Below are 20,768 nucleotides of genomic sequence, written 5' to 3' on the forward strand. Positions count from 1 at the left end.
GGCAACTCTTTGTATCTGTTACTCTGTAACCCCCAGCATGCTTCTTCCAGACACCATGGTCCAAAGTAGCTGCTCCAACTTCTGTCATCACATGCAGCTGGCAGGAAGGAGGAAAGGAGAAAGAGACAGCTCTTTCCTTTAAGGACATGGCTTGGAAGTTACACACATGACTTTCCCTCATATCCCTTAGCTGCAAGTACTTATTGCAAGGGAGGCTGAGAAGTGAACCTTTAGTCAGATAGGAGGCAGTGTCCAGTTAAATTTTGTGATGGCAGAAGAAACAGCTAGTAATCTCTGCCATCCCCTTTCCCTCTCACACTGCAGTAAATAGTAAGATCCAAGAGAGCAGGAATCTCGTCTACCGTTCTTCAGCATTGTATCCTCAGTATCTAGAAGACTACGTGGCACGTTGTGGGTGCCCAGTTCATATTTTTTGAATGAGTTGAGAAATTCTGCAAGGAGGACTGTGGAAACTTAGAGACCTTTTGACCATCAAAATGAAAACATCCCAGTTTTTTTGTTGCTGATGACTTTTCATTTTGTTTATTATCACAGTTATATATACAGACTTAGGACTAAAAGCAACCATACACAGCATCTAGGAAATGCTATCATTTTATAGGAAGAAGAGATCAAACATAAGACATATTTCTAAATCAAGTTAAGGGGAAAGACTGAATGTATCAATGAGTAGGGAGTTTAGGTTAATAGATGCCCAGTTAGATTAATATAAGCTTTCATAAAGAGAGACCAACAGTAACTCTTGAAGATTGGGAATTTAAATTTGACACTCATTATAAATATGGCATTTTAGATAAATTATTCTTGTCATAATTCTGCAGGTTATCACTTGTTAACCCAAAACTGTAATCTTTTCCTTTTAATACAGTAAACTTTCAAAAAAAGAGAAGATTACATTCCAGATAGTTTAAAATAGTATTTGAAAAGTTAAAGCAGTTTGTCATGAAAGAAGTGGAAGGTAGGTAGTCTCTTCAGGGTCTCTCAAACTCCTTTAGGCTGTAAGTGTAAGATGATATAGGAAGATCTTTTGAGGGGGCAGACCTCTTCATGTAGTAGTTCCAAATGGATACACGTATTTCTTTCTTATACAGTTATTTGTTTCTCTTATAGAATTTTCATCTCATTGATTACCACCTGGCAGCATTCATCACGGTGATGCTTGCAAGGAGGCTTGTATGGGCCCTCATCTCAGAGGTAACAGCTCATTCACTGTATTCTATTACTTGTAGCTAGAGCTAGTTACTAGAATGGGTTCAGGTTGAAAATGTGAAATGTCCAAGTATAATTTGAATGCAATTATAAATGAATTTCTTTACTTTTTCATGAATTGTGCTAGTTCTTTTTAAAAGGTTTTCTTACAGTATATTTAAAATTCAAATGTGATTTCTAACTGAACTGTTAGAAATCTCATTTGTCCAGTAGGAGCTTAATGAATTCTAGCTTCTGAGCTCTCCAGTGCAATCTTTCTAATTTTGATAGTTACAGTAAAAATAAGATGGATTTTAGGTAACTATTGTTAAGAAGAGTTGTATGTAAATAAACAGTTGTATCTAAAACATTGTTTCAAGTAACATTCACTTGAAATTATTTATATACCATTTGTGGAGTGGCTAGCAAGAGACATTTGTTTGAGTTTACTAAAACTTAGAATTTTAAAATAACAGCATCCACATTTGCATAGGACTAGTCTTGAAGGTTAGCACCTAACCTTAGTGGGCAGTGGAGGAAAGAATTGGGACGTTAATATGATCTTTTTATGAAATGGCCATTGCTAAAATAATTTTTATATTTGTAAACCCCAGAGAGGAAGATAAATGTGTTTTTTTAAGGTTTATCTTGTGCCCTATAAATGATTACAAAAACAAAAGTTAACTTAGCTAGAGTGGCTAATAATTTTAATCTTGGAGTTTATAATTCATTGTGAAATTTTGAATGAATCATTGGTGTAATCACTTAGGGTCAACTCTTTTCTTCTAAAACATACACAGAAAGTCTGTCTATAAGCTCTGATTTTCAGGAACCTTATTTTTTTGAGTACAGAATAATTGCAGATATTAAGTCATAATCTGAAAGCATTTGAAGTTAACTTTAAAACATTGGTAGTAATGATTGTCGGTTTTTCACAGTGAGAAAGGCTGTCTATAACCTTTTACCCCAAGGTCTTTATTTAGGTCATGAAAATAGATGCTTGCTTTTGGATATAGTGAGAAACTCTGTTCTTTCTTTAGAGGAAGTCAGTGGGGTTTTGTGTTTACATCTGTTAAAACAGGCAGGGAATGATTTTGTTTCATCTCTTCAGTTACTTCAAAATGGTACTTCTGTATGTCAAATTAGTATGTCCAGTTAGTGTGTAAACCCTTCATCTCTGAAGTTTCTCCTTTGGAGCTACAAGGGATATATAACTTGAAGGACTCTATTGTTTCTTTTACTGATGGCTTAAGAATAGTTTTAGCTTTTGCATGACCTTAGTTAGAGAGTATATTAGCCATTATCTAAAGAATCCTATAATTCTTACTGAGAACAAAATGCTTAAGCTCAATTTGAACAGATTTCTAGTCAGAGACTTAAATCTGTACCTTAATCCGTCAGAAAGGGCATGTTTAAATAAATTACGGCATTATCTGCATAATGGGATAACATGCATCCATGAGAAAGATGAAAATGTTTTCATGTACTGACTTTTAAGATAGTGAAAAAAGCAAATGACAAAACTGTGTTTAAAATAAGGCAGGTGGAAGGAACAAAATATCAATATATTTGCTTATGTGTGAATAAATTATCTCTAGAAGGACATACAGACTAGTTATAGCCTGTCTAGTTGATGACTGGGAGACAGGACCAGTAGGAGGGAAACTTCACTACAAACATTGTTACGCATTTTTTATTTTCAGTAACGTGAATACATTACTATTCAAATATTTGAAATAAGAGCTGTATAGTGATTGTCTTCCTAAAATACATAAATTAAATGGATGAGACCCATCATAAGTCATCTTTCCTTCCTTCCATTAAAATGTGTGCTTCTTTTTTGCTTATACCACGGAAAGGATCCCTACCCTGAGAAAGACCAATCATTTTTAAGGAGAGGCTGGAGGTAATTAATTCAGAAAGCCAAATACTATTCTCGGAGGAATCCCTCTCCAACTACGTAACTCTGTTTATTTACCTCCAGGCCAATTCTGCTTCTCTACTTCTGGTCTACAAGACCAAAAGTTATTCAACCATTCTTTCACCAACTGTAGGCCACTCTTTTTCTAAAAAATTGTTTTTCTAAATAGAAAAGTAGTACATTTTATTGAAAAAAAAATTGAAAACACTAAAATATATAGTAGAAAAAAATTTTTTAATTAATTAATTTGGCCATGCTGTGCGGCTTGTAGGATCTTAATTCCCTGACGAGGAATTGAACCCAGGCCCTTGGCATTGGAAGCTTGGAGTCCTAATCACTGGACCACCAGGGAATTACCTCCCGATTTTTATTTTAAAAATATTTTCTCATTATTGAGAGAATCCCTTTTTCGTATATACCCTTCTAATCTTTATATGCATATCAAGAAAAAAAATATACATGTATTTTTAGGACTGTCTCTGTATATTGTCTGGCTGTTTGGGACCATCTATATATATGGTTTTATATTCTGTACTTCTCACTTAACATAGTGTTAGGAATATTTTCTCCTCCTGTGTGGCTAATTCTTGCTTATCTTTTAGATCTCAGCTGAAATAACACTTCCTCAGGAAGCCTTCCCTAGGTTAGGGTCTCCTGTTATTTACTCTCCAGTAGCAACCTGCTCTTTTCCTCACCACACTCAGCCCAAGTATAAAAATAATTATTTGTGTATATTTAGGTTTCATGCTTGTCTTTCTTGGTTGGGCAGCCTCATAAAGACCTCAAAAAGAGGTCTTATTTGTCTTGGTGGCCACTGTGTCCCCAGGACCTGGTGTAGTATCTGTCACATATAGGTAGCACAGTGGTTAAGAGCTTGGACTCCAGAATAAGGCAAAAATGATGAATACATCGAAGCTCTGCTACTCTGGTGACACTGGGTAAAAGCAGCCTTTTTTATTACTAATCCTAAACATTTGAGAATGGAGGCAGTGGCGTAATTCCAGTGGCTTAAATGCCTTCCCTTGACTTTGACACATGAGGTACATTGGCATGAGGTGTGTATCAGGGGAGTGATATGCAACTATTTGCCCTGCTGTGGCTGAGAACAGCTTGAGCCTGCACCACAGTTTGAGGCTCAGGCGTAGTTTAATTCAACTGCTTCTTTGCGTTTATAACTATCTACACAAATAGCATATATTGTGTACATATTACATATGCTGTGTAGTATGTTGGGTGAACTAAACGATGGATATATAGGAGGGACCTGAAAAACTCCTCTTTCCGCATGTGCTATTGACACCAGAGAATTGTTTTTCTGAGTTCTGACACTGCTGTTTTAGAGGTTATAGGAATCTGTTGTTTTCCTCTGCATTTCATTCATTCTCTCCTTCTAGTTCAATTTGAAAGAAAATGACATTTCAGAGCTTCATGTTTAGACAAGTATGTTTTCTTATGATATTTAATCAGTTTTAAAGATCTGGGATTGAAAAAGAATATTTGAACAGCTGTGATGTAAAGAACTAGAAGTAGTGATCATGCATTATTTTCATGTTTGCAAAGTCACAAAAGAAACATTTATGGGAATTTGTCAAAGACAATCTGATTTTTTTTTTTAACTTTCAGTAATTAAACATTAATTCAGCGGACAGACTGGGGAGAGGATTCAAAGAAAAATAGAAACACTGTTGCTGCTGTTGAGGCCATTGCAGTCTAGTCGGAAGTCAGATAAATTAGTGGCTCACTATCTTTAAGTATATAAAAATTACTCGTTGGTTTGTTAAAATACAGGTTCCTTGACTTGTGATTTTTGTTCCCTATATCTGATGATGAAAGGCGATAGGAATTTGTATGTTCAGTAAGCAGTCCCAGTGATTCTGATGAGTGTGGTTCATGGAACATACTTTGAGAAGCCCCAGTGTAAATAAATTAGATGATATCATAGCAACTTAAAGGAGGTCTGTGTGAGGCTCTTTGGAAATACAAGGAGGAAACAGCTAACTGTGCCTGGAGAGATTTAATCTTCAAGGATGAGGATGATAAGGTGGGATAGGCAGTTTTTCTTCTTTTCTTTGTTCATTCCTTTTTTTTTTTTTTTTCATGTTTATCTTCCGCTAAATCTACTGAGTCCTTACTTGAGTCACATTGCTTTTGAATAGGGTCATTTATAAACTTTTCTTTTTTGGTGCTTCCAAACTTACAGGCCACCAAGGCGGGTGCAGCATCGATGATTCACTACATGGTTCTAATATCAGCTCGCTTGGTGCTACTTACTTTGTGTGGATGGGTACTTTGTTGGACACTCGTCAATCTCTTCCGAAGCCATTCAGTCCTGAATCTCCTTTTCCTTGGCTACCCGTGAGTACTCCAGTTTTATTGTTTTATTAGTAAGTCTTAAATTATTTGGGCCATGCAAATGATGGTATAAAAGGGAGGGAAATGAAATTCTTCAATATAAAGCAAGAGTTCAGAAAATTGGAAAAATCAATGGTTAGAGTGACCATATAATTTTTTTCTATGACTATACTACCCAATGCAATCTACAGATTCAGTGCAATCCCTATCAAATCACCAATGGCATTTTTTTTACAAAACTAGAACAAAAAATCCTAAACTTTGTATGGAGACACAAAAGACCCCAAATAGCCAAAGCAATCTTGAGGGAAAAAAACAGAGCTGGAGGAATCAGACTCCCTGACTTCAGACTATCCTACAAAGTTACAGTAATCAAGACAATATGGTACTGGCACAAAAACAGAAATATAGATCAATAGAACAGGTTAGAAAGCCCAAAGATAAACTGTGGTCAACTAATTTATGACGAAGGAGGCAAGGATATACAATGGAGAAAATGGTGCTGGGAAAACTGGACAGCTACATGTAAAAGAATGAATTAAAACACTCCCTAACACCATACACAAAAATGAACTCAGAATGGGTTAAAGACTTAAATATAAGGCCAGACACTATAAAACTCCTAGAGGAAAACACGGGCAGAACACTTTTTGACATAAATCACAGCAAGATCTTTTTTGACCCACCTCCTAGAGTAATGGAAATAAAAGCAAAAATAAACAAGTGGGACCTAATGAAACTTAAAAGCTTTTGCACAGCAAAGGAAACTAAACAAGACGAAAAGACAGCCCTCAGAATGGGAGAAAATATTTGCAAACGAATCAACAGACAGAGGATTAATCTCCAAAATATATAAACAGTTCATGCAGCTCAGTATCAAGAAAAACAAACAACCCAATCAAAAAATGGGCAGAAGACCTAAATAGGCATTTCTCTAAAGAAGACATACAGATGGCCAACAGGCATGAAAAGCTGCTCAACATGACTAATTATTAGAGAAATGCAAATCAAAACTACAATGAAGTATCACCTCACACCAGTTAGAATGGGCATCATCAGAAAATCTACAAACAATAAATGCTGGAGAGGGTGTGGAGAAAAGGGAACCCTCTTGCAGTGTTGGTGGGAATGAATATACATTGATATAGCCACTATGGAGAACAGTATGGAGGTTCCTTGAAAAACTAAAAATAGAACTACCATATGACCCAGCAATCCCACTCCTGGGCATATACCCAGAGAACACCATAATTCAAAAAGGCATGCACCCCAATGTTCATTGCAGCCCTGTTTACAATAGCTAGGTCATGGAAGCAACCTAAATGTCCATCAACAGAGGAATGGATAAAGAAGATATGGTACATATATAGAATGGAATATTACTCAGCCATAAAAAGAATGAAATTGGGTCATGTGTAGAGACATGGATGGACCTAGAAACTCATACAGAGTGAAGTGAGTCAGAAAGAGAAAAACAAATGTCGTATATAACTGCATATATGCGGAATCTAGGAAAATGGTACAAATCAACTGGTTTGCAGAGCAGAAACAGAGACCCAGATGTAGAGAACAAACATGGACACCAAGGGAAGAAAGTTGGGGGAGATGAGTTGGGAGATTGGGATTGCAATACATGCATTACTAATAAGAAGAAAAATATCAAATTGTACACTTTAAATATATGCAGTTTATTGTATGTCAGTTATATCTCAATAAAAATTCTTGAAAAAAATTTATTTTCTAAACTGGGATACAGTTGGGACAATAGACATAAACTAAGATTATCCCTGAGAGGTATGGCTCTCCTGCCACTGGGGAATATTTTCATAGCTCTGTTCACCAAATAAAATTCATGTAGAATAAAATTCACAAATCTTGTGTACATTTGCTGAGTTTTAATAAATGCATATATCTGTGTAACTCAAAACCTCATCCAGCATGGAACATCACCATTACTCCAGAGGTTCCTTCATGTGCCTTTCCAGTTAGACCCCCAAACCCTGCCTCCCAGAGGCAACCACTGTTTTGATTTTTTTTTTCCCACCATAGATTAGTTTGCCAATTCTCGAATTTCATATAAGTGGAATTGTACGATATGTACACTTTCAAGCTGTCTTGGACTCAGCATGTTGTTTTTGTCTGTGTGGTTGCATGTATCTGTAATATTTCATTGTATGAATATACCATAGTTTGTTTATTCTCCTATTGTTGGACACCTGAGTTGTTTTCAGCTTTTGACTGCTATTAAAAGGAAACTGTTATTCACATTCCTATACAAGTCTTTTTTTGTAAAGATACCTTTTCATTCTCTTGGGAGAAATATGTAAGAGTGGCACTGCTAGGACACAAGGTAGGAGTATGTTTAGTTTTATAAGAATCTACCAGACTTTTTCCCAAAGAAGTGATACCATTTTATTCTTTCAGCCAATTCTGTAAGAGTCTTGGTTGCTACACATTTTCCCCAGCATTTGATGTTTTCCATTTTTAAAATTTTAGTCAATTTAAAATTTTTTAAATTTGGCTAAAAATAACCAAACTAGCTATTTTGTATAGTTTTAACTTGTATGCATTTGGCTAAAACCTTCTTCATTAGATGTTAACAGATAGCTATCATTTATTAAGCCCTTATTACTTGCTAAGTTTTGGGCTAGGTGGTGTTTATAAACATCACCTCATGAAATCATCACAATGACCCAGGAGGTAGTATATTTAGTCTGCTATAACAGATCCAAAATACTAGGGCTTTAAAAAGTTAGAAGTTTATTCCTCTCTCCTGTACAGTGTGTATTTAAGTTATCTTGGATAGTTGTGATAGCTGCATGGTGTCAGGACCCAAACTTCTGCTATGTTTTTGCTCCACCCTCCCTAGCAAGATAGATTGTAAGGGAGGCTGGGAAATTAAGTCTTTAGCAGGGCAGCTGTATCTCAACTAAAAATTCTGTTGCTGTGGAAAAACAGGAGAGCAGTAGCTATTGGCAGACAATTAGCAGTCTTAGATCTTTTTGATTCCAGAGCCCTTGTCTTAACCATTACTCTAAATTCAGTAGTTCTCAAAATGTGGTTCCCAGAACAGCAGCATCAGCATCACCTGGAAATCTGTTAGAAATAGAAATTCTCAGAATCTCCCCCAAACTGGGGTAGATTGAAATAGAAACTCTAGAAAGTATGGCTCAGCATTTGTCTCTTAATAAGCCCATTAGATGGTTCTGATGCTAGCTCAAGTTTGAGAATCCTTGCTTTCTACCGTTTATGGTGCTGCAGCATAAGCATGACTTTATATGGGTGGTGACAGGGTAAAATAAAGGCATGCTGAGAGATTGTGCGGCCATGGATGGCAGGAGGAATCTTTCTATTGGTTGTACTCTGTTAGCTTCTAATTTTATTGCTTAAACAATTATTTAAGTCACTCGTCAATGCAGTTCATACAGAGTGAATTTTCTTTGTTATAAACAGTATTTTTCATGATTCAGATTTCTTACAAGGTGTATATTTTACATCAGTTGTTTCTGTATTTCTAGATTAATGTTTCAGCTGTTTGAGTTGGAAACAAATGATTTATTCTATTTACCAACAATAGCTGGTTGAATCATTTAGAAGGTTAACCATATCTAACTCAAAAGGTTAATTATGGTTGTATCAAGGAATATTTTGGCCAGACTGAAGAGGATTACCATCATCAAAATGGCTAGCAAACTTTTTCATTTCTTTTTAGATATGTAAATAAATTTACTTATTCTCGGAGGCTCTCTATATCACTATCAATGAAATAAGCATGTACTTTAAACAAATTTTATGTCTAAATATTTACTAACCCTCCTTAAAATTCTTTACTGAATCATTTTCTTTACCTTACAAAGCTCTCCATGCTCTAAGCCTTTGATGCTCTCCTGTATCAGTTATCTATTGACATATGATGCTGTAACAAACATCCACAGAGCCATGGTAGCATACTACACTATGTATTTATTGTGCATGTGTTGGGATCAGCTGGAAGTCAGGATGCTTTCCTGATCTTGGCTGGATTCAGTCACGTAGGTGGGATTGAGTGACTGTCAGTTTAGGCAACTAGGAACGCTAAGCTTTGCTCCACAAGTCTCTCTTGCTCTGGCAGGCTAGCCTGGACATTGTCACATGAAATTGACAGAGTGGCAAGAGGGAAGCCTCAGTGTGCAAGCCCACTTCAAGCTTCTGATTCTAGCATGTCTGCTGCCATCCCATTGACCAAAACAGATCGCATTGTTGAGCCCAGTATAGAGATGAGGCAAGGTCACCTCACACATGGAATGAGGGCTGTGTAGTCACTTGCCAGTGGGTGAGACTACTGGGGAGGGTAAAGAAATGGGGCCATCATTGCAATCTAGCACACACCCCAGCCTCTCACTCCCACCCGTACACGAGCAGTTTGTATTTCAGCAGTATTGAACTTGCAGCCTTCTCTTTCTTTCACAATTTTGCACATGTGTGAGTTCTTCTGTCTGATACGTCTGCATTGACCCACTCTCATCCTGCTACTCCAGGGCACATTCACAGCAGATCACAGAGTGCTGCTAGCCATCCTCTTAACTTAGTGATAAGCTCATCCTTCCTTCCTCTGTAGAAAACTTTGAACAAGTGGCATTTGTTCAATTTTTTTAAATAAAATTTATAACTAAATAAGATGTCTTTTTATTTGCTATTTTTAATATCTAAATTTTTGTCTGAGAAATGACCATTTTATTTACAATACATACCTAGGTTACAATGTGGAAGTTACTTAATGAGGGCTTGGGAAAGTGTTTAAAATTTTTTCAAGGAGCCAAAGTTTGGAGCAACTATAAGAAGTTCTTAAAAGTCTCACAAATTTTCAGTCCTTTAGCCAAGTAATTTTACCTATAAAAATTTACTTATTGTCCTTCTAGAATTGTTTTTATTAATCCATCAAGTATTTATTTAGTGCCTAGTATATTTCAGCCATTATTCTAGACATCAAGGATATAGCATCAAGGATATTTCAGCCTGCTATATCCTTGACTGAAATCTCTGGTTCTTGGAGCTTACATGTAGTGAGGGGAAGATAAACCAAAGGGAAAAAACCCAAAATAAAAAACCTGATAAGCATGTAAAATATATGGAGTGATATGATCAGTGGAGAAAAATAGCCAGGCAAGGGAAACTAGGAGTGCCTCTAGGGGTATGGTGGGTGATGGAGTTGTGGGGGCTGGGGAGCCCCCTCACTAAGAAGAGGAAACTTGAAGTGAAGGGCAAGCCATTCAAAAAATAGCAGATGTACACAAAGATCTATGTGGGAAGTTACTTATCCCATTGGTATTTATGGTAGTGGAAAATAAGAAACAGCCAAAGTTTCTAACAAGAGAGAAATAGAAAAATTATGGTATAGCTACATGAGAATACTATAGTACCTTTTAGAATTGTTACAGAAAAATATTTTATGACATGAGAAAATGCTCAATACATGCAGGCTATATAATCAAACACCCAAAGTTAAAACAGCAGTTTATAAAACAGTTTATACTGTGTGAGGCTAAATGTATAAAAGTATAAAATTTGTGCACCCAATTGTAAAAATTATAAAAATGATTATTTGTAGGTAATTTATATTGTGATTTTTTTGTAGTTTCCTATTCTACAGTGAATATATATTGCCTTTGTGGGAAGAAATTAAAGAGCTTCCCAGATATGAATTTACCATCAGCAAAGTCGCCATTATATTACGTTCATTCTGATGAATCATGACTATTTTACTAACATAGTTTTAAGCTCTGATCTTAGGTGCTATCTGTGGTCTCATTTTCATACTCCCTTTTTCCTACAGGTTTGGTGTGTATGTTCCTCTCTGCTGTTTCCACCAAGATAGTAGGGCTCACCTTCTTCTTACAGACTATAACTACGTGGTTCAGCACCAGGCAGTAGAGGAAAGTGCCTCAGCTGTGGGTGGCTTGGCCAAATCCAAAGACTTCCTCTCCTTATTGCTGGAGTCTCTAAAAGAACAGTTTAATAATGCCACACCCATCCCCACGCACAGCTGCCCTCTGTCTCCAGACCTCATCCGCAATGAAGTAGAATGTCTGAAAGCAGATTTCAACCACAGAATCAAGGAAGTTCTCTTCAACTCTCTCTTCAGTGCCTACTATGTTGCATTTCTCCCCCTGTGTTTTGTGAAGGTAAGTGGTTACTTGCTTTTATGTGCTTTCTGGTTTTGTGTGTGAACAACGTAAACTGGGTATTTCTTATTTAATCCCCCTTTTCTCTGTCTCCCCTTTGGCAGCCTGGATGGTGGAGTTCGGCTGCATCTGGAGTGCACTAATACCTGGTTGGTGGATAGATATTTCCATATCTGTGATGCACCCGTGGTGGTCCCCTCTTTCTTTTCTTTGCTTTTCTTTTTTCTCTTCTCTTCTCATTTCTGTTTTTCCTCTTCTCTTCTCTTTTCTCTTTTTTCTCTTCTCTTCTCTTTCCTTCTACTTCTTTTTTTTTTTCCAGTTTCCGGGGAGAATAAACTTATACTTAGTACCAGTATGTGGTAGCTTAAGAGGACTGAGGTTTCAGTAAAATTCAGCCTACCATGGTTGATTTTAACATGGTTATCAGGAGTTTCTTTGAATTTAATCTAACCTTTAAACTTTAATTTACTTTAGTAGAAAAGAAAAATGGTCTGGATGTCACTTGGGCCCAAAATCTTTTGAGTCATTTTAGTGCCCTTCCTTCACCCGTTGAGAAGCACATCTGCAGCTGGAGTGGTCATTCACAGAGAGCATTCACTTCTTCTAGAAAGGAAGCACTTAAAGTATAATTGCCTCTCCCTCCCCACCCTAACTCATACAGCCAGAAAGTCAGGTTGAAGGATTTTGGAGGACTCTGCTCTTGAACTTTCTGCACGGACAGCAGGACAACAAATGCATGTGTGACTCAGAGTGGCGCTTGCCTGCAGGGCGTATGTACCCACACCCACCCCTGCCTTCTTGCTCCCCAGCACATGGGTCATTTCTCCCTCTTCTGATCTCTTCCAGAGCACCCAGTACTATGACATGCGCTGGTCATGTGAGCACCTCATAATGGTGTGGATCAATGCCTTTGTCATGCTCACCACACAGCTGCTGCCATCCAAATACTGTGATTTGCTACATAAATCAGCTGCTCACCTGGGCAAGTGGCAGAAGCTTGAACATGGGTCCTACAGCAATGCTCCACAGCACATGTGAGTAGGTTAGAGGATGAAACCATTCAACACCTGTTACATGCTGCCGGTCATGTTTATTTGCTTTGTGTGTCATTCTTGTTCTTGGCTTTGAACATTTAATTTTTGGTTTTTGTCTACATGGGTGCTTGTCATCACTTTAAACTGAACGCAGGGGACATTAACTCATTTCCACCACCCTTCCCCAGTCCCTCCTTAAATGACTGCTACCTTTCAACTGCCCGGTCACTCTAGAATGTGTCATTTGTTTCCCAAACTATAATCTTGGAGTTTTCTTTCAGTCCTAACCCTTTGCCCAAATTCAAAGAGTCATGATATATTTTTAATTTTCTTTAGAAGACTGTGAGTTTCACCTTCTCATCTTCATTGCCATAGCTAAATAGCTGCTAGCTAATTGTCTTATACTTAGGCGGCTGGAATTTGCTTTTCTCATCTTTCTGATAAATGTAAATTTGTTCTAGTAATTTTCCTAGCCTGCATTTTTGTTTGTTTATTTTTGTTTTTTTTTTTGTTTTGCTGTTATTTTAGCCTGCGTCTTTGTGTTTTTCTTTTCTTCCTAAACTTGCTGATGAATGTTGCCCTGCCTTTCCTATATTCAAATGAAAACTGTCCCTAATTGAGTTCTTTCTGAGTATTTCTCTCATTGTGTCATTGTGTCCACCTGTCAGTCATTTCTCTGCATGGTCCCTATGGTCCAGAATGACTGACTTTAGAACCCTTTTATTCTCTTGCTTCTGAGCCGTTCATCATGCCTTTCTCTCAGACCTGGACCATCTTCATCTTCCTCCTTTTTGTAATTTGAACATTTCACAAATTTCATCACCTAGAAGTTCTTTCCTAATTAAGTGGGACAGATTGAGGTGACATTCCCTTCCCCTCTCCCCCTCAGAGTGCTCCCTTCAATTATTTGCCTTGATGTCTGATACAGATTAGCACAGGCCTTCAAGCCCAGGAACTGAAAGAGATTGGGCCAGGCTGAAAAGAAACCCGACTGTGGGCAAAGGACAAATTTCAATAAAAATTGAAAATACAATCCACAGTACTAGTACTGTACATCTTCAGGCTCCTGATGGCACATGGCCATGAGGTGTTTCATCACTTTAATGCTGGTAAGTGTGAGCAAGGCCGACGGAACATTTTCTGAACTGGAAAGCTTCAGGGTGCTAGAATTTTTCTTTAACATACTTAAAATGCTGTCCCAGTTCTTACCCTAGGAAACTAACCTTCCCCAAATCAGGAAGAGATGAATTAACTTAGATTTTTTAAAAAGCTTAACCCGAAGATCCCCATCCCTGCCCCAACTCCATTACGTTGGTGCTGGAAACAATGACGCTTCTTCATAACTTCTTTTTCCTAAAGAGACCTCTATAAAAATAAACCAAGAAAGCGGTAAAAAGAAAGTCTGTGTGTTGGTACCTTGTGTGTCTCTATGTTCTTCTGTATAGCTTCTCACATATGTGAAGCATTTGAAGTGTGTGATAAATGAGCAGATTTTCTGTAGCTTTTTGGGATGTAATTCTGCAGTAAACGTCACGCTAGTTTGATAATATGTTAATTTCTCTACTACTCATATTACCATCCACTTTCTCTTCTTGTTTGTTCCCTCTAGCATTTCCACCAGTAGACTGCTCACTTGGGATTGAAGTGACAGTCCACCTGCTTACACTCGATTTTCTGGCTCATAGATGCCTTACTTACACCTTTATTTCTGCTTGTTCTCCTAAGCCTCTTAAGTCCTTTGACACTGAGTTAACTTTGCAGTTTCTCTCTACTATATAGCAATGAAGTTATAATAAATCCTTTCTGACTCCTTCCAGTTTGACCATGGAATTACTGTATTTTCAGAATTCAGGCAGATGAAGCCTTCAATACTTAATCCTTTCCATAGAAATAGAGCTGGCCTTGCCAGACACTGTCTTATCTGTAACTGCCAATATGTTAACATTGCATTTCTTTCTCCCTTAGTTGGTCAGAAAATACAATATGGCCTCAAGGGGTGCTGGTGCGACACAGCAGATGCTTATATAGAGCCATGGGGCCTTACAACGTGGCAGTGCCTTCAGACGTATCCCATGCCCGCTTTTATGCAAGTACCGCTTATTTCTTTTCAAACAGAAGCATAGGAGTAAGTGTTAGGAGGCCACTCTATGTGTAAGCATCTAGCACAGTGTGTGGTATGAACTAGGAAATTAATACAGGGTAATTATTTTACTACTATAATGGCCTCTATGCTTTGGAAATATCTTCTGAACTGGAGATTGAAGGTGAAATAACAATATCTCCACTTTAATAGCTTGACTGGTTTCTTTAGTTACACTGGAATTTGCTGAGTCTAGTATTACTTGAAATAAGTACACAATTATTTAAGACTTCCATTTTTCATCTTACAGCTTTTATTTGTAATAGTTTGGTTTGGTGGTGTCCTTATATCTGTGTATCTTTAAGCAATATTTAATATAGTAATAATGTGATGATTTTATTTTTTGGTATTTGTCATATATATTATCTCCTTGAAATACCATGACTTCCCCTTTGGAACTCAGGCAAATGGTGTGGTCTGTGCCTTTTACCTTTTCTTGGATTGAAAGGAAAAAAGGCTTAAAAGTTTAAAAGGAAAAAGCAATAGACACCCAGTAAATCCAGCTTCCGTCCCATTTGAATTTACACCTTGGGTTATGTTCTATTTGATCTTTCAGTTTTCCAGAAATTCTGGCTCTAGGAGGCAAAGTATTTACTTATAAGAGAAAGGCCAGCTGATTAATGGGAGTGGGGAAAGAAGGTACATGCAGGGAACTGTTTTTAGTAAAACTGCCCATAGTGCAGTGCATTGCCTTTGAATGGAGATCATGTTTTTAAAAAGAATTGGAGATTTTATTTATTTATTTATTTATTTATTTATTTATTTATTTATTTATTTGATACTCGAATCCCTTTCTTCATCCCTTCCAGTTCCTTATGAGAGTACTTGGAATTTTCTGGTTCTTTGGGTGTTTGCAACTAAGGGCCTTTTAAATTAAATACTGGAAACTTGTATCGGGGCAGGGTGTTTATAAATACCGTGTAGGGGAGGGTGGGACAAGGTGAAAAGCCTTTGAATGAGGGAACTACAGTAATCTCCTAGACTGCTGTGGGATTGCCTTAAAATGGAGCAGTGGACTCAGGTAACAACTACATAAGCATTTGGTTTCTACACATAATATTTAATTCAGCCAGCTGAATTCCACAGGCCATTAAGGACATCTGTTGGCCCTTGCAGTCCCCTGAAAACCTACAGTAACCAGATAGTTTATTAAAATTTTCTGCTTGAAAAATAAGCATTTTCCTTGCTAGTATTGGACAGCTGAAAAATCAGGTGGAATCCATAGAAGAAAGACTAAGGAGATTAACTTCTTACTGATTTTGCGTGACCCAGCAGGTAAATCAGTGCTTCTCAAAGTGGTGGTTGGGTCACTTAGAGTCAGAATCTCTGAAGGATCCTAGGAATTTGCATCAGTTGCATAATTGGAAATGATTCTTAGGCACACTGAAGTTTGAGAACAGTCACTTAAGATGTGCCTAATGTCTGTGGCGGTCCTCACATTTCTGCCCGTTCAGTTTATAGCTTACCTACACAGTTAATTGTTATTGTTGTAATTGCTACAGAATCCAAAATTGCCTAATTTTTTTTTTAGAATGTTAATTCTGAGCCATTTTTATACATGATATTACTGGAGATCATGTAATAAAACCCGGGTTAAACATGCTCTTCCTCCCACAGAAGGATCCTGAGAACCCAGTTACCTTTCAGAGCTGTCATGGTGATTTGGCTTTATTCTCAGATTTGAGCCCTGAGGTCTGAATTATTCTTTCAGGTCTGATGTACTACCATTACCACAGTTTGCAATCCAGGACCTCTATCTTCCTATTTATAATACATTTTTATTAGTCAACTAGGATTTAGCCCCTTAGAGTGAAGAATTTGGTGGGAATGAAAACAGTAAGCTCTGTTTTTAGCCAAACTCTAATTCTCATTTTTCCTTCCTTCCCTCCTCATTGTTCTGTCTTTGTACACCCTACTTCTCAATATCCAGAAAAACTAAACAAAATAGAACAGACAGCACGGTGGGTAACAGCTGAAGAAAAAAATTAAATTACTGCACTGATATTTCAACTTATATTACCACTGCTCCCTCCAGACTTGTCTAGTGTAGGTGTTTGTCTTAGACCAGTCTACAAACTAACAATGATTTTTATATTTTTAAGTGGTTACATTTTAAGTGGTTATGAGTTACCTATATATAGTATCCTCAGTTTTTGTCTCTTGACTTGCAGACTCTAAAATATTTCCTGTTTGGTCCTTTATCCAGCCCCAGTCTTAGATAAATAAATATACTTTTGGTTATCTCAAATAAAATACATACCTAAGGTCTAGTCTAGGAAAAATTTTTGAGGCAGAGTTCTTTTGGATATAATCCCTTTTCATGTCTTGGGGGCATTAAAATAAAATGCATTTCATTATTCCTTGAGCAAAAAAGAAAGGGTTTGGGTCTCTTTAGCAAGAAATAGCCTGATTGATATTCAGTAAGCAGAACTACTTGTTAGTGTACACAGGAACTTGTAAATACGAAATGATTTTAGAATAAAAAGGTGAGAATAACTGCAGTCTTTTCTATGAAATAACATTTTGCTTTTTAACTTCCTTACAGTTCCTGTTTCATCGTCCATTAAGGCTGTTAAATCTGCTTATCCTTATTGAGGGCAGTGTTGTCTTCTACCAGCTCTATTCCTTGCTGCGATCGGAGAAGTGGAACCACACACTTTCCATGGCTCTCATCCTCTTCTGCAACTACTATGTTTTATTTAAACTCCTCCGGGACAGGATAGTATTAGGCAGGGCATACTCCTATCCACTCAACAGTTACGAACTCAAGGCAAACTAAGCTGCCTCTCAACAGTGAGGGAGAACTCAGATAAAAATATTTTCATACGTTCTATTTTTTTCTTGCGATTTTTATAAATATTTAAGATATTTTATATTTTGTATACTATTATGTTTTGAAAGGTGGGAAGGGCAAGGGATATTAAATGTATCCATAAACAAGGTGATGTGATCTTTCATGTGTTAGTATATTTGAATAATATACAGAGGAGAGGTGTGCCTCTCCAGTAAAGAGATTGATTTGTTTGTATGGCTCTGGAATAACTCATTCATTTATGAACACATCTCATATATCACTTGACACAGTACCTTTTGTGTGTCTACTTTCCTTCCAGTCCTTCTCATTATCAGTCCTTAGTTGGCCTTATTGCTACAGAAAGAGACATCAGTGGAGTTGCCTGACAGTACTCACTGTCTTTTTTTTTTTTTTTTGACTGGCAGATAGTACTGGAATGCATGGGGCAAAAGTGGGTTTTAGTCCTGGTGGGGTTCTCTTTATTACCTACTGGGAGGAAGCATTTATAAGGTAGGAACTCAGTGCTCTGTCTGCCCTGTGATATTTAAAGACACTTGTGTGTAAGCTCTTATCCTGGAACAGGATATTGCTCTCATTTTCCCTGTTCTTTCACTTCTTTCGCTAGTAAAGGTTTTCTTTTTATTGTTAGCTGTTTCGAAATAATACTTTTTAGGACAGAATAGAGTGTCCAGACTCGTGTAGGAGCTGGTGTGTGACTGGATGAGTGGGAGAAGAGGAGCACAGATCCCCTGGGCTGGGGTGTGGGCAGGTGGAAGGCACCAAGTGACCGGAGGAATGGATGGTCTAGCAGCAACCCCCCTACAGTGTGGCATGTTTAGAGTTATGAGCAGAAGTGAAATATGAGAAGTTACCTCTTTGTCCTCAGGTAGTTTGATCTGTGTGTGTTTTAAATTTCATACTCCAGAACCTTTATGTCTGTGAGCATTAACCCCTTTCAGTCCATTTTCTTGAGGAGTGATATATATAGTCAGTTGATGTCACTAGACATCTAAATTTCTCAGGCCTTGTCTTAAGAGCCTGACATATATTCTCATTTGTTTTCTGTGCTCACTTTAGCTTTTTTAAACTGTGGGACACAATATGGCTTATGAAGTAAAAAAAAAAAAACCATGTAATTCATAAACTGGCTCTGAAAATACTTCTTGCAGAAGAGTTCCCAACAGGTTTTCAGCAAAGGCAGCATTGTGAGGAGTAGGTGTGTGTACAGCTCCCCAAGGTGACTGCTATGTGTAACCATTGTTTCCTTAAATATTTTGATGGGTATGCTTTTTTTTTTTTTTCTTTTAAGTTATGTTATTTGGCATTCAATCCAAGTGTATTCAGTCATTCAACAAATATGTGTTAACCACCAGGCACTATTTTAGGCCCTGGGGATATAGCACTGAGTAAGAAAACCAAAGGCCCTACCGCAGAGAGCTTATAGTGTCAGGGGTGGGAGGTGCAAAATATTCTGTAAATAAACCTAGATAATATAGTGTCTTCTAGCAGTAGTGATAAGTGTGGTAAAGAGAAGGTGAGTCAGAGCAAGGAAATAGTGCTAGGAATGGCATTGCTAGAAGGCATCTTTGAGGAGATGATTTTTGAGCAGAGATCAGATGAAGCAAGACTGAGGAGAATTCCATGTTACAGTAACAGCAGAGGCAGGGAGTGTCCTCAGGTACATTGGAAAAATAAGATAGCCAGTGTGTTGTGTGTTTTTTGTAAAGTGGTTCTTAGAGTAGGGGAAGGTGGGAAGCTGCCATCTCAATATTCTTTCCTTAGGATCTTGAAGACATGCTTCTTTTGACTAACATTTTGATGTGATTACTTGACAGCTAAGAGCATAATGGGTGGCCTGGGCCCAAAGATGTCTCATCACAATGGCCCCAGATTGGTTCTGTCCTTGAAAAGTAGCCCAGATAACTGATTAGAGATACAAGACTAGTCTTGAAAGCTGACATGATTCCCCCTTCTGGTTTGACCTGTTTTGGCCATACCCTAAAGAAGTAGCACAGGAGGACCAGATGCCAGCCTGGCCAGATAAATGAGTGAATATAATAAATAGAAATTAATTTTGACGAAAGGAACTGCAAAGTGCCCCCCTTCTCCTTCCAGATAGGACAGCGTCAGGGAGCTAAAACCCTTCAGTCCATCATGCTCCTGCCCATTTCAGCTGGCATTTGCAGATGCCACATTCAGATGGGGGAGAGAATGACTAGCTACCTGTGTGTCCTGTTACTTAGGGATCGCATGAAAGAAAGGACACCATCTTTGTTTAGTGATAGGGCGAGATGCATCCCCTTTAAAGAATGGCCTTTTTTATAATTGTTAACTATTGGGAAATGGTGTGTGGGAAAAAGTGGTATAGCAAAAGATCAGTTAGGTGAACTTAGGATACTGGAAAAGGAAAGATGCTTGACCAGTTGCCTGCGTGGCATAAAGTGAGTAAATATCTCAGAGTAGAGGAGGGTAGTTCACAGGCATTAGCCTGACAGAAATATCCTCAATATCTTGTTTACCCTGATTCCATGTTACATTCCCTAAGCTGCTTTCCCTCCCTCCCTTCCCCATCAATTACCTCTACACCACCCCTCTCATTTCTGTTCACTGAGCAATTCCTACATGCTGGATACTGCTGAGGACCAGAGATACTCAAGTTCAGAGGGCATTAACTAGAAGGCAGACAAGTAACTCAATCATTGTAACACAAAGGGGCTCAGTCAAGGAAGTCCGTGCAAGAGAGAACGAGTGCAGGAAAGTAGTCAACTTGGCTGGGAAGCCGCAGCGTCAGGGAATGTGTCACTGCATCAGTAACACACGTGAGGCATTTTGAAGGAGCACTAGTTTACCACAGAGATGACGGAGGGTGGGCTCATGCAGTGTGAACAGAACATATAAAAACTCGCATGGATTTGCACTAGGTTTTTAACTAATAGTTCAATAATGCTAGGCAAGGAATAGATTACAGAGGGACTTGAATTCCACATTAAGTGGTTTGGATTTTTATTATCTTGTAGGTCACAGATTGTCAAAGGCGTGGTCCTTGGGCACTGCATCAGCTCTGCCAAGTCAGGCTCTTGAGAGAGAAGCCCAGTGATACACACTTTTCACAAGCACTTCAGGTAATTCTAAAGTGGACAGAAGGCTGGGGACTTTT

At 37.9% G+C, this 20,768-nt stretch overlaps 1 protein-coding gene across 3 annotated transcripts in view; it reads left to right on the forward strand.

Moving 5' to 3' along the window:
* TMEM39A (transmembrane protein 39A) overlaps positions 1-17,757 on the forward strand; it is a 31,733-nt gene extending 13,976 nt beyond the window's left edge. The window contains exons 4-9 of one of the 3 annotated variants that reach the window (XM_057696266.1): positions 1,132-1,215; positions 5,331-5,485; positions 11,295-11,643; positions 12,490-12,677; positions 14,643-14,763; positions 17,363-17,757. In XM_057696266.1, coding sequence (XP_057552249.1) covers positions 1,132-1,215; positions 5,331-5,485; positions 11,295-11,643; positions 12,490-12,677; positions 14,643-14,763; positions 17,363-17,596 — 1,131 coding nt within the window. In that variant the 3' untranslated portion in view covers positions 17,597-17,757. Of the gene's footprint in view, positions 1-1,131; positions 1,216-5,330; positions 5,486-11,294; positions 11,644-11,747; positions 12,678-13,605; positions 13,787-14,642; positions 14,764-17,362 lie in introns of those variants that run through there. The other 2 variants (XM_057696267.1, XM_057696268.1) reach the window with 2 other exon arrangements.
* Positions 17,758-20,768: the final 3,011 nt, after the last annotated feature.

This window comes from Hippopotamus amphibius, chromosome 10 (genome assembly GCF_030028045.1).
Source record: "Hippopotamus amphibius kiboko isolate mHipAmp2 chromosome 10, mHipAmp2.hap2, whole genome shotgun sequence".
Classification (NCBI taxonomy): domain Eukaryota; kingdom Metazoa; phylum Chordata; class Mammalia; order Artiodactyla; family Hippopotamidae; genus Hippopotamus; species Hippopotamus amphibius.